Below are 20,823 nucleotides of genomic sequence, written 5' to 3' on the forward strand. Positions count from 1 at the left end.
TGGACTCCTCCGGGGGTGGGTGATGTTTCCTTGGGAGCCTTTGAACGCCTTGTGTGCAAAGATGTTGCTTTGATTTGTTCACAACAACAGTATATTAGGTATAATCTGTCTAAAGATGAGGCTGGTGCCCTTGAGACCCTATCCAATGATTCATCTATTGTCATTAAGCCGGCTGATAAGGGGGGTGGGATAGTTATTTTAGATAGATCAGATTATGAGGCTGAAGCCTTAAGACAACTTGGAGATACTTCATTCTACTCACCATTATCTTCGGACCCGACTGAGTCATTGCTTCAGGACATTAAATCCCTGGTTCAATCAGCCTTAGATGCTCATATTATCACGGGTAAAGAAGCTAAATTTCTGATTTCTACCCATCCCATTATGCCTTTGTTTTACACTCTGCCAAAGGTTCATAAATCTTTGGTACACCCCCCGGGTCGGCCTATAGTGTCCGGCATAGGATGTTTACTGGAACCCCTGTCCCAATTTGTGGATGTTTTCCTTAAACCATTGGTACCTCAGATTAGGTCCTATGTGCGGGACTCCTCCCACTTTATGTCAATATTGTCACAAATAGAGGTCTCTCAGTCCGCAATGTTTCTCATCACATTAGATGTAGTCTCACTTTACTCCAACATTCCTCAAAGTGAGGCTCTCACTGTCATTGAAAAATTCTTGAACACACGTCCATTACCACACAGGGTTACCACATCTTTTCTTGTTCAACTTGCTGAAATAGCATTAACTAAGAATTTCTTTCAATTTCAGGATACAATATATCAACAGGTTAAGGGGACCGCTATGGGGGCCACGATGGCCCCGAGTTTAGCGTGCCTATACATGGATGAATATGAAACATCAAATATTTATTCATCTACTTGGTTTCAATACATCCATGTATGGCTACGCTACATTGATATCCAAATATAAGAGAAGGAGCTGGTTGCACTCCACAATCAATATATAGTCCACAAAGGAGTGCAAAGAACAATAAAGGTCCAATTTTAATCTTCATCAAAATTATTTATTTTTAAATGTTCAAAGTCGCCACTCCAACTTTCAAAAACATGCACAATCGAATGACTGTTTCAGGGTCCCCAATCATTCGATTGTGCATGTTTTTGAAAGTTGGAGTGGCGACTTTGAACATTTAAAAATAAATAATTTTGATGAAGATTAAAATTGGACCTTTATTGTTCTTTGCACTCCTTTGTGGACTATACGCTACATTGATGACATCTTTATTATTTGGACGGGCTCTGACATTCAGTTTTTTATGTTTCTTGATTGGGTTAATTCACTTAATCCTCATATTCAATTTAATGCTCTGCATTCATCCTACTTGTATAGCCTTTTTAGATATTTCTATCACTTGGGTAGAGGACCACTTTGAGACCACTCTGTTCCGCAAAAATACTGACCGGAACACCTTGCTTGCCTGTAACAGCTGTCATCCCCGGGCACTTCGAGATAACATACCCACGGGGCAATTTTTGAGACTTCGTCGTCTTTGTTCTACACGGATGGAATTCCTCTCCCAATCCCGGGGTATGTTTACCCGTTTTGTTGAAAGGGGTTACCCATTGCGGGTCATTAAAAAGGCTTTTAAACGGGCATTGTACACGCACCGGGACTGGCTTTTTACATCTTCTATACAGTCTGATGACGTTACTCATAACTGTATCCTCCCCTTTTCCACTGTAGGGAGGACTATAGTTAATATGATTAAACGACATTGGGCAGCCTTGTCCCTCACTGATCTAATGCATGGTCCCCCACGTTTTACATTCAAAAGAGGCAAAAATTTAAGAGACCGTCTCGTACATACATCTTTATCGTCTTTACATAATCACCCACGCACAAGTGGTCAGCACGACCCCTGTGGCCACTGCACGATGTGCAGCCACACGGAGTCTTCGACAGAGTTTATACATCTTGTGACAGGACGTGTGTTCAAATTGTACTCCCAGTCAAACTGTAGTACTAAAGGAGTTATCTATGTGGTTAAATGTCCTTGTTCACTATTATATGTGGGCAAGACCTCACGCATGATTAAAACACGTATTATAGAACATTGCTCTAATATTAGATCTTCTAGGACTGATGAACCTCTAGTAACCCACTGGCTTCAGGCTGAACACTCCATCGCCGCTCTCTCCTTCTCAGTATTAGAGGTGGTCTCGCCCCCCTCGCGGGGAGGAGATTTCGCCGGTATACTGGGTCGGAGGGAGCAGCGATGGATTTATACCCTCAACACAGTTTTTCCCAATGGATTAAACAAAGACATAGAATGGTATCTGTTCTACTAGTACTTGTTAACATGTCATCACGATCACAGGTGTTGCCCTGCTAGTAACAGCATCCCGCGAGAGTTTGTTTTTCGCGCCTTTTTTTGCTCTTTAAATGGTTGTCAAAATTAGAGGGCGATTGCGCTCCTGAAGTTCCTCTATAAGGTATGTGAATCACACTAGTATTCTCTATACAGCAGCCTTTTGTTTTTGTTCTATTCTTTATTACCTATGTTATATTGCAGATTTGGAATATTATTTGGTCCCTCCCGATGCAGCCACCGCGAAACACGGGACCGTGTCGGGGGACTTTAAATGCCTTACTGCTACTTTGAATGGAGTTGCCGCACTGAATGAATTGTGAATCTTTACAATAAAAACATCTTATATTACTGAATGGAACTTTATCCTTTTGCCTGCACCAGTGACTCTGATTATTGGTTTGTCCCATAGTCTTAAATGTTTAGCTGAGGGAGCCACTATTTTTCACTGCTTGTGATCTTGCCCTGTCGCATGCCTTATTGTTAAAAATAGCTATAAATTTACAACCTGCTTTTGCTTTATTGGGATATAGACAGCCTGGTCAATTTTGGGGGAAATTTCAGTCTGTTTCTGATTAGAGTGTGCTGTGTAGCTAAGAGATTCCTTGTGGTACATTGGATATCCGAAGATCTGCCTACATTAATGATGTGGAAGTTACAAATGCTTGAACTTTTTATGATGGAATATACCTTATATCAGACAAAATGTAGAAGAGACTTTCGGAGTATTTGGGGGCCATTTCAAGAATCTTTGCCAGCTGACATTAAGTTTACATATCCGTTGCTCTAATTCTAATGCCACATGTTTCATCCTTTTTTCTATAGGTCTTGGTTTGGATTATAGATACCAGACGTCTTGTTAGGAAGGACTTATCTGCTGTTTGAATAATGTCTTGATCAGAAGATTTCTGTCATGTTTAATACCTTTGTTTTAGGGGAGGGAGGGAGGGATGGGGGAGTTGAAAATTGTAGAACAAAAAGGAGTGATTATTTGTATGTTTTCTGAGACATTTATGTTAAATAAACATGCTTCCAAAAAAAATCCATAAAAATTAAAAACAAAGATAAAAAAATGTGGCTTAGTTACCATACCTTGCATGCTGGCCATTAATTAACATACTCTGGGGCTCAGGCTATAGCTAAGAAGTGGATTCCATATTACACATGTTTTCATAAAGGAGACCTTACCTATTTAAGAACACCACTACTGTATCTTGTTGCTGCTAGGTGCTGAGAGAAGAGCCCAGGTGCTTGCCTGGATTTGAACATAAGAACATAACATAAGAAATTGCCATACTGGGTCAGACCAAGGGTCCATCAAGCTCAGTATCCTATTTCCAACAGTGGCTAAACCAGGCTACAGGTAGCTGGCAGGTACCCAAAAACTAAGTAGATCCTATGCTACTGATGCCAGTGGCTATTCCCTAAGTCAACTTCAATAATAGCAGTTAATGGACTTTTTCTCCAAGAACTTATCCAAACCATTTTCAAACCCAGCTACACTAACTGCACTAACCACATTCTGTGGCAACAAATTCCAGAGCTTAATTTTGCGTTGACTGAAAAAGAATTTTCTCTGATTAGTTTTAAATGTGCTACTTGCTAACTTTATGCTAACCTTGATGCTTTTGACACAACTACATCACGTTCAGCTTTGACGGCAGTGGTGGTGGGGTGTGGGGGGAAGAGAGGAATTGGATTCAGATGACAACCAACACAACCCCTGACTTTTACGGTTTTGGGTACTGCTATGCAGAATTAAATGAAAAAGCACAGGACTGCTTCTAAGGCCAAGTCCATTGGCAAAACATGTCAACACTGTCTGAATTTTCAAGACTGGCTCATCACTCAATGTTGCTAGCACTAAATGTTTATGGGTTATCATAAGGCTGGGAATAACTGCACAGAGCGGCAGTTGCTACCCTTAAGAGAAACATGGGGATAACTGCCATGGAAGATGATACTATAAGAAGCTTCCTGGGCAGACTGGATGGACCATTTCGTCCTTTTCTGCCATCATTACTATGTATACGTATGTTCATGGAGTGCCCCTAGTCCTTCTATTATCCAAAAGAGTAAATAACTGATTCATATTTACCCATTGTATACATTTCATGATTTTAAAAACCTCTGTCATATACCCCCTCAGCTGTCTCTTCTCCAAGCTGAACAGCCCTAACCTCTTTAGTCTTTCCTCATAGGGGAGCTGTTCCATCCCCTTTATCATTTTGGTCGCCCTTCTCTGCACCTTCTCCAGTGCAACTATATCTTTTTGAGATGTGGTAATCAGAATTGTACATAATACTCAAGGTACATTCTCACCATTAAGCGATACAGAGGTATTATGATATTTTCTGTTTTATTTACATTCCCTTCCTATAATTCCTAACATTCTGTTTGGTTTTTTTTTTACTGCCGCAGTACCCTGAGCTGACGATTTCAATGTATTATCCACTATGATGCCTAGATCTTTTTCCTAGGTGATAGTACTAGCTTCTAAATTGGACTCTAACATTGTGTAACTACAGCATGGATTATTTTTTCGTATATGCATCACCTTGCACTTGTCCACATTAAATATCATCTGCAATTTGGATGCCCAATCTTCCAATCTCGCAAGGTCCTCCTGAAATTTATCACAATCTGCTTGTGATTTAACTAATTTTGTATCATCTTCAAATTTGATTACCTCACTCGTCGTATTCCTTTCCAGATCATTTATAAATATATTGAAAGCACCGATCCAAGTACAGATCCCTGAGGCACTCCACTGTTTACCCTTTTCTACTGAGAAAATTAACCATTTAATCCTACTCTCTGTTTCCTGTCTTTTAACCAGTTTTGTAATCCATGAAAGGATATTGCCTCCTGTCCCATGACTTTAGTTTTCTTAGAAGCTTCTCATGAGGGACTTTGTCAAATGCTTTCTGAAAATCCATATACACTACATCTACCAGTTTACCTTTATCCACAGGTTTATTAACCCCTTCAAAAAAAAAAAAAAAAGAAGCAGATTTGTGAGGCACGAATTTCCTTGGATAAATCCATGCTGATTGTGTTCCATTAAAATATGTCTTTCTACATGCTCTGTGATTTTGATCTTTAGAATAGTTTCCACTATTTTCCCTGGCACTAAAGTTAGGCTAACTGGTCTATAGTTTCCCGGATCATCCCTGGAGCCCTTTTTAAATATTGGGGTTATATTAACCACCCTCCAGTCTTCAGGTACAATGGATGATTTTAATGATCAATTACAAATAGATCTGAAATTTCATTTTTTTAGTTCCTTCAGAACCCTGGGGTGAATACTATTCGGTCCAGGTGATTTGCTACTCTTTAGTTTGTCAATGTGACTTACTACATCCTCCAGGTTCACAGTGATTTGATTCAGTTCATCTGACTCATCCCCCTTGAAAACCATCTCTGTGTTAGCGTTTTGAGGTATTAAAGTGGATTCTTGGGCTGTGGAAATGGCCACTCCCACGGGGAGGAGCCCCGTGAGGAACTGCAGTATTAGGGTAGACTATATACACGCAGACACAGAGAATTTGTATTTATTATACAGCTTGATGGTACTGCCCGGGGTGGACAGTAGTAAGGCAACCCAGTAGAAGCAGTCCAGGGGTCCTCGGCAGAGGAGACCAGTCCCACTCTTGAGTAGATGAAAGGCAGCGCAGGGTAGCAGAGGCAGGACCCGAATGTAGACTCCAAGCACTGAAGCTGAAGGTGGAACAGACTTAGAGAATTAGTACTCACTGAGTAGTTAGCTGTATTGATGGAGATCCTGGCAGGCAGAAGCGAAGCAGTTGCAGGCACCAGTGTAGGGAGCGCAGGCCCTCGAGGAGCGAGTACCCGGTTTCCCAGATAGGTACCTGAAAGAGAGAAGATGGGCCCCCGAGGAGCGGGTACCAGGTTAGTGATGAATTACCCCGAAGGGCAGAGAGAGAGCTTCCAGCGGCTGCTGGGAAGTGGCAGAGCAGCTTAGACCGGAGCAAATCCAATCCTTGCTAACTCAGTTTGTTAGCAAACGAAGGGCAGGCTAAATACCAGGATGTGCTGACGTTACTCGGAGGGGATGTCCCCAAGGTTCCCGCCATGACCTGAATAAAGATGTGGGTGGCGTGCGCGCGCGCTCCCTAGGAGGCCCTTAGGAGAAACATGGCAAACGCTGTCGCCATTGCCAATCAGGGGACGCCGGGGAGAGTGGCATGAAGATGCAGTGGCAGCCAACTTCCCAAGGCTTGAGGAGAGATAAGGAAGAAAGATGAGGCACAAAGGTCGAAGCCGTCTGAGACCGGACACAACACTCTGGATCCGGTATCTCCCCAACATCCTTATTAGTTAACACAGAAGCAAATAATTCATTTAGCCTTTCTGCAATGGCCTTATCTTCCCTAAGATTTCCTTTAACCCTTCGGTGATCTATCTGTCCAACCGACTCCATTGCAGGTTTACTGCTTCGGATATATTTTTTTAAGTATTTATTATAAGTTTTTGCCTCTGTGGCCAACTTCAATTCAAATTCTTTCTTAGCCTGTCTTATCAGTGTTTTACACTTAACAATGCTTAAGCTTTTTCCTATTTTCTTCAGATGGATCCTTCTTCCAATTTTTGAAAGATTTTTTTTTTTTTTTTACTAAAACAGCTTCTTTCACCTCACCTTTTAACCATGCCAGTAATCGTTTGGCCTTCCTTCCACCTTTCTTAATGCATGGAATACATCTGAATTGTGCTTCTAAGACTGTATTTTTAAACAATGTCCATGCCTGTTGTACACTTTTAACCTTTGCAGCTGCACCTTTCAGTTTTTTCATATTTTCCTAATTTTATCAAAGTTCCCTTTTGAAAATTGTGTTAGAGCTATAGATTAATATATTGTCCCCCTTCCAGATAATAAGTTCCAATTTGATCATGTTATGATTACTATTGCCAAGTGACCCCACCATCGTTAACTCTCTCACCAAATCCTGAGTTCTACTAAGAATTCGATCTAAAATAGCTCCCTCTCTCATTGGTTCCTGAACCAATTGCTCCATGAAGCAATCATTTATTCCATCCAAGAGTTTTACATCTCTAGCATGCCCTGATATTACATTTACCCAGTCAATATTGGGGTAATTGAGATCTCCTCTTATTACTGCACTGCCAGATTGGTTAGCTTACCTGATTTCTCTTAGCATTTCATCATCTGTCTGATCATTTTTGCCAGGTGGATGGTAGTATACTCCTAACACTATACTCTTACCCAACACACATGGGATTTCTACCCATATAGATTCTACTAAGCATTTAGTCTCTTGTATGAACTTGATCCTGTTGGACTCTATACCCTCCCAGACATAAAGTGCCACACCCCCACCAAGTTGATCCTCCCTATCATTGCAATATAATTTGTACCCTGATAATAGCACTGTCCCATTGGTTATCCTTCTTCCACCAGGGCTCCGAGATGCCAGTTATGTCTATCTCATTATTCACTACTTTACACTCTAACTCTCCCATCTTACTTCTTAGACTTCTGGCATTGGCATGCAGACATTTCAAAGTGTGTTTTTTTGTTTGTATTAACAACCTGCTTTTCAGTTGATAGGGATAATTTGGAATCCTTTAGCTCAGGTGATTCTTTAATTATTGACACATGACTACTTTTGCTTTTATTGGAACCTCTGTTGGGATGCACTGGTGAATTTTCTGTGGCACACCAGATCAGGTTTGAAGGCACATTTATTGGGAGACACTGCTGTATAGTAGTCCTAAAGATAGTCGGATAAACTTATATTGCTGTCTTTAAGATAGCCAGCTATATTCAGTAATGCAGCTGCACCACTAACTGTCCTTCCAACGTTAGCAGGATAATTTTTACAGCTAATTTTGCAGTCTGGCCAATGACTGAATAATTACCCTCTTTATATTTATATGTTTAAAAACTCTAAAAGAAACATTTATTTTTGTCTTAAATATGCATTTATTGAAGTTTTAAATAACAGTATTCTGGGCAGCACAGTGGCTTGAAGACCTTAAATCTTAGAGACCCGAGAACTAGAATAGCATGTAGTGTACAATTATCCGTGCCTCTACAGTCTAAGCATTTATTGTTTTTATGGGTCTGAGCTCCTAGGAGACGATAACAACAGACTCAAAAGTAGAGCAGAGTTGCTTACCTGTAACAGGTGTTCTCCAAGGAAAGCAGGATGTTAGTCTTCACACATAGGTGACATCAGATGGATCCCGATGCGGAAAACTTATATCAGAAACTTATGTCTAGAAACTTTGACTAGGCACACTGAGCATGCCCAGCATGACCTATACCACGCATCGATGCAGGGTCCCTCTTCAGTCTCGAAACAAAGAATTACAATGAAATAAAAATAGGAAAAACCCAACTATGGGGTGGCAGGCAGGTTTCAGGAGGGCTAACATCCTGCTGTCCTCGGGGAAAACACCTGTTACAGATAAGCAACTCTTGCTTTTTCCGAGGCATGCAGAATGGTAGTCCTCACACATGGGTGAATCCCTAGGTACAGGCTGCTCTTCCACAAAAAAGGAGACCAACAGATACCTAACCAGGTGTCAATGGGGCACAACAACAATGGTGCTGTTGGTAACAGAGGAGGGAGAAGCCTGAACCCAAACAGGCCCTAAATTAGGAGAGCTGGGATCTATACCTCAAACAGGTTCCAGAGGACAGACTGGCCGAACCTATTATCATGTCGCCCATCCCTGTCCAGACAGTAATGTGATGTGAATGTGTGGAGAGAGAACACCATTTTGCAGCTCTGCAGGTCTCCTCCATGGGATCAGCTTGCAAGTGGGCCACCTATACTGCCATGGCCTGAACAGAGTGAGCCTTGTCATGGCCCCCAAGATGCAGTCCTGCCTGGGCATAACAGAAGGAGATGCAGTCTGCTAGCCAATTAGAAAGTGTCTGGCAACGGCGATGTCTATCTTATTTCTATCAAAAGAAACAAAAGGTTGGGTGGACTGGCTAAGGGCATCTGTCCTCTCTAGATAGGCTAAGGCTCCTTTTAGTCTAAACTGTGGAGGGCTTGTTCACCTTGGTGCGAATGAAGCCTGGGAAAGAATGTTGGCAAGACGATGGACTGGTTAAGATGAAAGTCCATCACCACCTTAGGCAGGAAATTAGGGTGCATACGTGAGACTACCCTGTCACGATAAAAATTAGTGTAAGGTGGATAAGTCACTAAGGCCTGGAGCTCGCTGACCCTGCACACTGAAGTGACTGCTACCAAAAATATGACCTTCCAGATCTGGTTCTTCAGGTCACAGGTGCACAGTGGCTCAAAAGGAGCTTTCATCAGCTGAGATAACACCACATTAAGGTCTCAAGACACAGCAGGAGGCCTTAGTAGAGGCTTTAATGTAATGTACAACTATAGGCTGTACAGAGATGGGCATACCATCTACACTGCAGTGGTATGCGCCAGTTGTACTAAGATGAACTCTGACAGAGTTAGTTTTTAAGTCAGCCTCCAACAGTTGTAGAAGGTAATCAAGCAGTTTTTGTGTGAGGCAGGAGAATGGATCTAGGGCCTTCTGTTCTAAACACATGGAAAACATCCTCCCCTCCAGTCCATAGGACTTTCTAGTGAAAGGCTTTCTATATGTTGTAATTATGTGTGTTTGTGGATCCTTGGGTGCTGTGGAGGTGACCACGCCCAAGGGGAGGAGCCCCGTGAGGAGCCACAGCACTGGGCTAGACTCATACTACACAAACACAAGAGTTTTTATTTCACAGCTTGAAGAGAACCACCAGAGGTGGCAGTAGTGAGGCAGTCTCGTAGTTGCAGTCTCAGGGACCTCGGCAGAGGGAGCCCTTCTCTCCTTGATGACGTCAGGAGGTTCCGCAGCAGGTCTCACAGCGAGGAGATACTGTGGATGAGATAGACTGAGAGTTAGAGTACTCACTAGGTGTTTACTGTTGATATGCGATTCCACCAGGTCTGTGTAGGAAGGTACAGGCACCGAGGCAGGGAGAACAGGCCCTCTAGGAGCGAGTACCTGATCCCTGTAAGGCACCTGAAATAAAGCAGAGGGCCCCCAAGGAGCGGGTACCCAGGTTAACATATACCCCGAAGGGCAGAGAGAGAGAGCTTCCTGCGGCAGCATGGAAGCAGCAGAGTAGCGTAGACAAGAACGGATTCGAGTCCTTGCTAACTCGGGGAGCTAGCTAATGAGTGAAGGTAATATACCCGGATGGCGTGACGTCAGCATGAGGGAACACCCTCGAGGTTCGCGCCAAATGTGGTACAAAGACGTGGGTTGCGCGCGCGCACCCTAGTAGGTACCTGGGAGGAGCAATGGCAGGAGGCAGCACCATAGCCATTCCGGGGGCTGCCAGAGAGGTCGGCTTGTAGACGCGGCGGTAGCCATCTTGCGGGAGGAGCCGTGAATAAGTTGAGGCAAATGGGGCGAAGCAGTCGAGGACCGACAGATGCAACACTAGAAGCCACCAGGACGCAAGAGACATCCTCAGAAAGATCAAGTGGCTGCAGGATTAACCTCTCAACATCCAGGCTGTGAGTGACAAGGCCTGGAGGTTGGAATGCTGCAACCTACCTTGATCTGGCATGATGAGCTCGGGAGAAGTCCCCAGACTGATCGGTTTCCAGATGGACAACTCCCACAGGAATGGAAACCAGACCTGTCTCAGCCAGTGAAGAGCTATGACCATCATATTCCCTCTATCCTTGCGAAGCTTCAAGAGATTCTTCGCCACAAAGGGAATCTGAGGATATGTGTAGAGAAGATCCTTGTCCCAATGACAGGCCAGGGTGTCTGAAGCTGGTGTGCCGTCTGACCTGGAGAGGGAGCAAAACAGAGGCATCTTACTTTTGCAGGGGGACTTGAGCAGATCTATGTCCGGGCTCCCCTAGAGGTGGAATATATGATTCACTACCCCCCTGGTCCAGGGCCCATTCATGGGGTCTGAAGTCTCGACTCAGCCTGTCCACCACCATGTTCTCCATCCTAGTCGGGTACATGGCCCTGAGCACCATTCTGTGAGACAGGGCCCACAACCAAATCTGGACCGCTTCCTGACACAGGAGGTATGATTCTGTGCCTCCCTGCTTGTTGACATACCACACAGCTGTTTGTTGTCAGTCTGGATCAGGACAACTTTGTTGGACAGCCGATCTCTGAAAGCCCATAGCTCATACCTGATCTCCTGGAATTCCAGGAAGTTGATTTGACAAGAATATTCCTGAGCAGACCACAGACCCCTGGGTACCAAGCCCATCTACATGGGATCCCCACCCCAGGATAGATGCATCCATGGATAGCACAATTTGAGTGGAGAGATTCTGAAAGAAAATTCCCTATTCCAGATTGGAAAGTACCCACCACCAGGACAAAGAGTCCCTGGGAGACGGGGTGACTCGGATGCAAGCCTGGAGTCTGAGTGGCTTGGCGTCACTGTGACCTCAGGATTCATTGGGCTTTGTGCATGTACAAGCATGCCAATTGAGTGACAAGGACTGTTACAGCCATGTAGCTCAACAGCCTCAACATGTGCCAGGCTGATACCTGCTGGCTCTGTTGAACTTCTGCCGCAATAGTTGCCAATGGCATGGCAAAAAGGCCTTGGCCTGAGCCGTGTCTATCAGGGCTCTGATGAAGTCCAATTGAGGTGACGGATTGAGAGGGGACTTTGGGTAGTTGAGAACGAACCCTAGTGACTTCAACAACCAGATGGTCAAGTGCATGGACCTTGTGGCCCCTGCCTGAGATGTTTTCTTGACCAGTCAATCGTCCGGATACAGGAAAACATGCACTCCATCTGTGGAGGTGCGCCACCGCCACTATGGCCAGACATTTTGTTAAGACCCATGAGGTAGACGAGAGTCCAAACGACAACACCTGGTACAGAAATGTTTTCCCACCACAAATCAGAGATACTTCCTGTGACTGGGGAAGATCTCAATATGGATGTATGCATCCTTAAGGTTGAGGGAACTATAGCCAGTCCCATTTTTGCAAAAGAGGGATTAAGGTGCCCAGGGAAACCATCTTGAACTTTTCTTTTCTTAGAAACTTGTTCAAGGCCCTCTGATCTAGGATGGGAGTTGTCCTGTTCTCTTTGGAATCAGTAGAATCCCTGCTCTCTTTGCCCTGGTGGTATGGGTGCAACTGCTCTGGCTGTTAAGAGGGAGGAGCGCTCTGCTTGAGGTATCTCCTGATATGCAAAAATGGGCATGAAGGGCAATTTGGCGGGACACCCAATAGATTTAATTAGTACCTCTGGCAGACAATGGATAAAACCCACTGATCTGAGGTTACACTGGACCACTTGTTCACAAAGAACGAGTGGTCCAGCTGCCCATGCATGGGACAATGGACCCTCTGCCCCCAGCCAGAGGGTCCATTGTCCCATGCATGGGCAGCTGGCTTACAATCCCTTTGGCCCAGTCAAAACCCCGTCCCCGGAGTTGATTAAGGAGCTGGCTGGGGCTTGGGAGCTCTCTGCTGCCCAGGGCACTGAGGAATGGGTCCGAGAGCGCTTGGCCCTCTTGAGGGCAGATTCGACCACCACCAACTGATGAGGCAGCTGACCCTTACCAAATTCAGCAGTCTTCTGGACGAGGTAAATCCCTTCCATCTTACTGTGAGGGGGTGTTTCCAAATCCTCAGTAGCAACTCCTTTAGGATCTCGTGCACTGGGTCCACCACAATCTCCTTAGAGAATCTCCACAAGCTGGATGATCTCAAGCATTTTGTGCTTGGCATCCTCCACCGTCAAAAGCTGGAATGGGATGGCCCTTGCCATTACCCTCACAAACCTTGTGAAGGATAAGTCCTCAGGCAGAGACTTCCTTCGCTCATCTGGAGGAGAAGGGCCTGACAGGAGACCATCCAAATCCTTGGAGGACTCGATCTGATCATCACCCCAAGGGTCATAGGGACCCTTGTCCTCACTGTATGCCGCAGGGGATGGGGCCCTAGGTGCTTGGCTAGAGGTGCAGGTGCCAATGGAACTGGACAGGGGATTATAGGCCTCAGCGGAGCTTCCTCTTCAGAGGAATCAGCGACTACCACCATATTGGTAGGGGAGGCCTCAGTGCCCTGCTTGTCACCAGTGCCATCCCGGAAACCGATGCCAGCTGGGTCGGTAACGCACTGATAAGCACATTGAGCTTCTGCAGAAGTGGTACGAGGATGGCCACAGAACCGAAGCCCTGCGGCACCCACTCCACCACCAGCTGGACTCAATGCTCCAGCTCCTCTTTGAACATTGCCGATGCCAACACCGACTGGGAGGAATGAGGGGTGGCCAGATTTTCCTCGGAACTGTGAGGGGGATCGGCAACTGGCACAAAGACTGGTGGAGACCATCACGGACCCTGGGCATCAATGGAAGATGGGCGCCCTTCACCACGGGGGCTGCTTTGGGGCTATCATGGCAAAAGCCGGTGCATCCCTGTGCTTGGCACGGTGTATCGACGGGGACTGGTGTCAATGCTTCTTAGGCTTCCTTCGATGCTCAGCCCAGTCCTCCCCCTGTGCTGAGGTTGAGGACAACGAACCTGGCATCCTCGACCAGAGGAAATCAACAATGGTTGGTCTGTAGTGCCCCTATCCACTGGCAGTCTCGATAGAACCGACGGTCCCGCTGATGTTGATGGTGAGGAGTCCCAGATCCGCCAATGCAGATGGCTCTGTCTTCTTTGACCCAAAGAGCTGATCCATCTTGTCGAGTTGAAGCAGATGTCACGTCAGGGTTATCTGGGCACACAAGTGGCAACCCCAGATGTCATGCTATATCCCCAGGCAGAGGATGAACACTCCATGAGGATCAGTGATCAACATGGCCCTCGGGTACTGGGGTCATCGGCAAAAGCCGAACATGGCCATAACGGGGCGAATCAAAAAGGGAAGAAGGATGGAATGATGGTGGCTGGCGGCAATGGCTGGCAGGCACCGCCACCACGGGTGGAACCGACAGCGAAATGAAACTTACCTGAAATGTCAAACCCTGATTGGGAAGGCAACGAGGAGGACCCGGTGACAGACTGAGGAAAGATATCACAAAAAAATGTTTACACAAGGCAAAAAGACAAGTTTTAGAGCTCAATCAAACTGCAAGGCTCTCAGCTCTGAGGAAAAAAAGAGACTGAATAGGGGCCCACGTAGACGTGTGGTATAGGGTATGCTGGGCATGCTCAGTGTTTCTATTCAAAGTTTCTAGAAACTTTGAATAGAAACTTTGACATGGGTTTTTCGCATCAGGCACTATCTGATGTCACCCATGTGTGAGGATTACCATCCTGCATGTCCTCAGAGAATCTCCCATACTTTCTCCAATATAATGCAGTTTTTGCACGTTATACCCAGCATAGAAATGTACAGGAAAATAGGGTAGTGACATAGGATGTCTCCAGCCTTACTTTCTGTGCAGATCAGAATAAAAATTTCTGGAGTTATAGAATAGGCATTTGTTTTTCAGAGTAGAAACCAAAAGGCTAATAAGGAGAGTTGAATATTCAGTACGCAGGAAAGTTAATTGGATAAAATTATCTGTGTACCTTTATCCAAATAATCAGCAGGACTTATGCGCATAAGTTACACATAACTTTAGCTGGCTAATTTTATCTTTCCAGCTAGACTTTGGCGCATAAATTTATCCATACAGCGCTGAGCACATAAAGTTTAGCCATGCTCCAGCAATGCCTCCAGCCCTGCCTCTTATGTGAGTAAATTTTTGTGCACTCAAAATTTACCCACTGAGTGCATGGAGGGGGACTTCAACCCCAAAGATTTGTCTGCTTAACTCCCAAAGTTAGCCAAACAATTCTTTTGAACATTGACCCCATAATTCTTTCCAACCATCTTACCAAAGAAATAGGTTTACAGGTGTGTCTATGGTTTCTATATTGCCCTTGATGTGTAATCAGTGCATCCTGACAATATTTTTTAATCTGGTATTTGGATGAATAAACACTTTGCATGTAATTAGAAAAATAAATGTTTTAACCTTATATACAATTGGACTGATTTTTCATCTTGTGCTGAGTTTACGTCTTGATATCCAGTCTGTGGCTCTTTAGGACCACCTCATTTTTTAAATGTCACAGCATCAAATGGAAACTTGTTTAAAATTAAGGAAATAAGGTTAATGTGACTTGTTGCTAATGTTGCTCATGTAGTGTCAGAGGTTGAGCATTACTACATTATAATAATCTTTGTGATTTTAGTTTATATTTTGTTCTCATAAATAAGTTTATATTTTGTTCTCATAAATGTGATGGTTCTTATAGGTAAATATGCCATGCGAGACCTTGTAAACCGACTTCCTGGTGGAAATGGCTCAAGCATATTGTCTGATGACACCGTGGCTGCAATCTGCTGTGCTCTGCATGAGGTCACCAGTAAAAACATGGAAAATGCCAAAGCACTTGCTGACACAGGAGGCATAGAAAAGCTAGTGAATATAACAAAAGGAAAGGGTGACAGGCAAGTATGGGATTAGGTCAACAAATGAAAATGGTGCTGTGAAATGGTATTTTTTTTGGAGATGGGGATTTTATTGCTGCTTTTCTTGCTTGTCTTTGCTGATAAGCCTGCAGGTAGTGGTGATTTTCTACTAGGTCACCAACATGGAACCTTTTTGAACTCGCTTCCTTTTTCCCAAAGGACCCGACCCAGTAGCTCTCTTTGGAATATTACCACTGCCTGCAACATATGATATTGGGTAGAGAAGCAGTTTGTCAATTCAATTTTTAAAAGCTATTTACTCGGCTAAATACAGATTAACCTAGATAAAGGGACCCTTCTGAACATTGTCCCCCTCTACAAGGATAAAAGCATTCATATGCTTTTGCCCACATAGTAAGGAGGCATTCCTGGGGTGTGTTTAAGCCAGGGATGGAAAGAGTAACACTTACATGGCATTTTCAAATCTATGCTTGCTGTTTTTCTATGGGAAAAACAGGTGCAAATGTCTGTGGGTACTTTTTTCTCGGAGAGTTTTCAAATTATGCAAATAGTTTCCCTTTGAGAACTGGTGTAAAGCCAGCTGGTAAAACTAACCATGGACTTTGCATCAATGCAGGCATTTTGAAAATTTCCCCTTTTATGCTTTTATTTTCAAAAAGTATTTGCTCATTTGCATATTCATAGCCTAAAGATGTAGAAAACTGGCAATTGCACTGATTACAAACCCACTAATAGACAAAATGGTAAAAAAAAAAAAAATAATGAGATCCATATTCAAAAGCATTTATCCAGCTAACTGAATATTTGGGCACATATCCAGCTAAATTCTAGCTGGCTAATAGATTAGGAAGATAGAATTTAGCTGGAGAAATTAGGGGTGTTCCAGGGCCCAACTAGAAGGAGTTGAATTAGCTGGCTAAGTTAACCGTGCTACTCTGATTATTCAGAGTTAGCCAGATAACTTAGGGCCTCATTTTCAAAGCACTTTACCGCGTGCGATAAATTTGCGAATCGCGTTAACAGCTGTTAACGCGAATGCAAATTAGTCATTTGGTATTCAGGGGGCGGAGTTGGGGCGGAGCATATGTAAAGCATGGACTGCGCTACGGGCCAGAAAAGGATTATCGCCCTCCACGAGAGAGAGAGAGAGAGAGAGAGAGAGAGAGAGAGAGAGAGAGAGAGAGAGAGAGAGAGAGAGAGAGAGAGAGAGAGAGACACTTACTATAGTGCCTATGCCCTACATAGGTATTTGAATCCCTATGGGAGGGCTACCTACTAACTCGGGGTGGGGATTAGGTATGAGCGTCGGGGGTTGGGGGCCACTTTTGCATTCCACATGAGACCTACGGACAGAACAGTGGTCTCTAGTGCAGATTTGCTGGCCGTCGGAGTGAGGACGCTCACACCAAGAAGTGGTTTGGGCAACGTTCTCTCTACCTAGCTTGATGGACACTCTACCTGGGCAACAACATGCTAGGTGGAGAGAATGTTGGCCAAATCTCCGCTTGGAGTGAGCGTCCTCACTCCGACGGCCAGCAAATCTGCACTAGAGACCACTGTTCTGTCCGTAGGTCTCATGTGGAATGCAAAAGTGGCCCCCAACCCCCGACGCTCATACCTAATCCCCACCCCGAGTTAGTAGGTAGCCCTCCCATAGGGATTCAAATACCTATGTAGGGCATAGGCACTATAGTAAGGCTCTCTCTCTCAGAATCATCGTGCAGTGGGAAAATATCGCGTGCGGCGCTAATGTTTTCGCGCATGGCGAAAACATCGCCGCACACGATGTTTCCCCACTGCACGAAAGAAGCCTCATTTGCATTGGTAACGCCCCCTAATGCGTTACCAATGCGATATTGGAAAATAAGGCCCTTAGTCAGCTAATTCTGGTCGGACCAAAGATCTGCCCTAAAGTTAGCCAGATAACTTTAAAATAGCCAGCTAAAGTTAAGACACTATTGAATATATCTTCAGAATTAGCCAGATACGTTTATCCTGTTAACTTTGCTATCCGGACTGTCTCTGAATATGGACCTCAATCCATTTGTGTTAAAGATTATAACATGGGCAGCCATGACCAACCTGGACTCAGCAAAAACAATATCATAATATGCAATCATGTGATGCAGTGAGCTGAGCAGACGTGAGAATAATCGACTTTGTTTGTACCCCCTATCGCTGCATTAATATTGGAAAATTGCTGGAATTAACATGCCAAAATGTTCAGGTGGGCCAGCGAAGGTTTAAAGAAATAGGAGTTTGTCTAGTATGCCAGCTAAAGGCGGCAGAAAAATGATGAAAGCGAGGCGACAAAATCCAAAATGGCCGAGGGTAAAATGGCGGCTTCCGCTGCAGAAAAGCTTGACACTGATACAGTGGAGATAATCTGAGAAGTTATGGCTGGCATTGTTACAGCTAAGGATGGTAAGCTGGAACCTCTGAATGCCTCAGTAAAGGCAATTCATGTGAAGATTTCTGAATTTGCCTGATACTTCTCAGGCATGAGGATGTAAAAATACAGACCTTGGAAGTGAAGTGACAGGCTGGAGCTCTCTCTCACTGCAGCTCAAGACAAGATTGACAATTTGGAGAATCGGAACCACAGGAATAATTTAAAATTGATAGGAAATACAGAAAATATATCAGATTCTAGGCTGAGGCAATTATTGCAACATTGGTTGATACCAGCATTGCAGTTGGGAAATACTTTGCCTGAGCTTCATTTTGAACGCTCGCATTGGGTGGGAGCTCGAGGAGATGCAACTAATAGACCACAAGGCCTGTTATGGTGTGTGTATTGTAGTTTAGCAACAAATTTTGAAAACTTATAGAAGCCTGGAGGAGTTAAAATAATGAAGGAGCTGGGTGCTGATCTTTAGTGACTACTTGGTGAAGGTGGTGGCTAAAAGGCATGAAATGGCACCATTGTGTTCCTATCTGACAAAGAAGGTACGCTTCATGCTGTTTTTCCCAGGTACGCTTTGCTTCCAGTAGGAAGGGCACCAACAAAAATTTGACTTGGCAACTGCTGCAAAGCGTTCTGTGTTTTTTTGGATGGTCATGATCCAGTGTGGGCAGCAACATAATGGCATATGGTTTTGTTTAACATACAGGAGCAGTTTTCCAGAAGTACAGAGAGGAAGATTTTACTGTGCTTCACTCTTGTTCTTACGTTTCAATCTTTAAAAAAGTTATATTTGCGTTACTAGGCATTTGGTGAAGTTGTTTCCAGATGGACTGAGCATGCTTACAGTACTATAATTCAGAGATGGGAGATTTCGACACACCAAGAGCCGGTGTTATTGGGTCTGCGGGGCTTTGCTCAGAGAAAGTGTGATCCCATTCTGCTGCCCAATCGAGAAACATCATTCTTGCTGTTGGAAGATATGGCAGATCACAATTACAGTCACTGCCTTCTTTTGGGATTGTGGACAGAGCCCTAGTTTGGACAACATATTATTTGATAATTACCCCACAGGCTGTTTTCCAAAGTTTTCTCAGCTCTTCAGTAGTTACATGTTCTGACCTGTTTTTTATTTTGTTCTAATGTGGTGGAAATGTATTTTTTTCTTTTGGAGGAAGGGAAACTCTGGAATTTGTGACTGGTGTGGATGTTCATTGCATGTAGGGGGGAGTGAATGGGGGTTGCAACTGATTGCTGTGATGCATGTTTGTAAATTTGGGGTATGTGTAGTTTTTGCATGGTCATAATTCCTACAGCAGGATCAAAGGTAAAGGCAGTTAAGGAGGGCTATGATGAGGGGAGGGGATGGGGAGATGGAATGGAGAATGGACTTGGTTATGATTGGGGGTATTATGAGGAGGGAAGGAAAAGGATAAGTTTTACATGGTTAAAAAAGAGTCTCAGTAATCTTAGGGAGGAGTGCTTAAGCTGGGGTATGCAATCTCCTTTATTTTTTTATTGGATCTAAATATTCTGGGAATATAGATAATGGCTAATAAAATAATCACTTGGAATGTTGCTGGCATAGGATCTCCAATTAAGCAGGAAAAATATTAACTGCCTTGTATAACAGGGTGCTGGCACAGCATTGTTACAGGAGGGCGGAGCATTATAAATTGAAGAGGGAATGGGTTGGGGAATGTTATGCCGCCTCAGCTCCAATCCCTAGAAAAGCAGGAGGAGCCAGTTACAGAAGAAAAGATGATAAAAGATATTAATGGTAGATATATATTTTTGGGTGGGTCAGATATTTGAGGAAAGTATGGGAATTTGCTCGATTTATGCTCTCAATGTGTATAATCACAGTTTTTTTACACTCTGATCTCTTTAATGTTGAACATAGGTCACGTTCCTTTAATTCTGAGAGGAAATTTTAATTATACAGCCAATAATCTCCTGGATAGAAACAGTGTAGTGAGAAGGAAAGAGCTTAGTCCTGGCAGAGAGATCCCTTTTATGTGTAATCACTTAGGGAAACTTTGAGACTCCTGAATCCAGGTGTTAGTCACTTTACACACACATTTGTGCCAGAGAAGACTGGACTACCTTTTGGTGTTGGAATGTATGTTAGCACATGTTCAATCTGTTAATATTGGGCTTTTACTATATCTGATCATGCGCCGATACTGATGGATTACACTTTCAGGAGATGGAACAAGATTTATAGAAGGCACTTACAGGTATATTTAATTGAAGATATACCATTATTCTGTGACCAATCATAATGGTTTACAATGAGTAGTATAATAAAATCAGTAAAATCCTAAAATTACAATCAGAGAAATTATAAAAATGCATTTAAAAAAAGTAAAATAAAGATTGAACATAATTATAATAAAACAAATAATACAAATCATTAAATAACATAAAGACAGGCAAAAGGAAATTGAGGCCTCAATCCTTAATATTCCATTACCACCATACTCCATAATATTAAGCCAATTCAAAGGTGTTGTCTACTTTAAATCAGAATAGTGATGCATTCAAACATTCTGTTTTATCATTATGGATGGATTTGTGTAATAAGCACAGAGCTTTAAAGTCAATTCTGAATTTTACTGGTAACCATTGTAAG

General features: G+C 43.7%; 1 protein-coding gene across 7 annotated transcripts in view; it reads left to right on the forward strand.

Annotated features, from left to right (window-relative positions):
* Positions 1 to 20,823, forward strand: part of PKP4 (plakophilin 4) — a 578,155-nt gene that overhangs the window by 512,137 nt on the left and 45,195 nt on the right. For all 7 annotated transcript variants that reach the window (XM_029605541.1, XM_029605538.1, XM_029605537.1 and 4 more), the window contains one exon: positions 15,607 to 15,802. In XM_029605541.1, the coding sequence (XP_029461401.1) occupies positions 15,607 to 15,802 (196 nt within the window). The remainder of the gene's footprint in view (positions 1 to 15,606; positions 15,803 to 20,823) is intronic.

This window comes from Rhinatrema bivittatum, chromosome 6 (assembly GCF_901001135.1).
Source record: "Rhinatrema bivittatum chromosome 6, aRhiBiv1.1, whole genome shotgun sequence".
Taxonomy (NCBI): Eukaryota; Metazoa; Chordata; class Amphibia; order Gymnophiona; family Rhinatrematidae; genus Rhinatrema; species Rhinatrema bivittatum.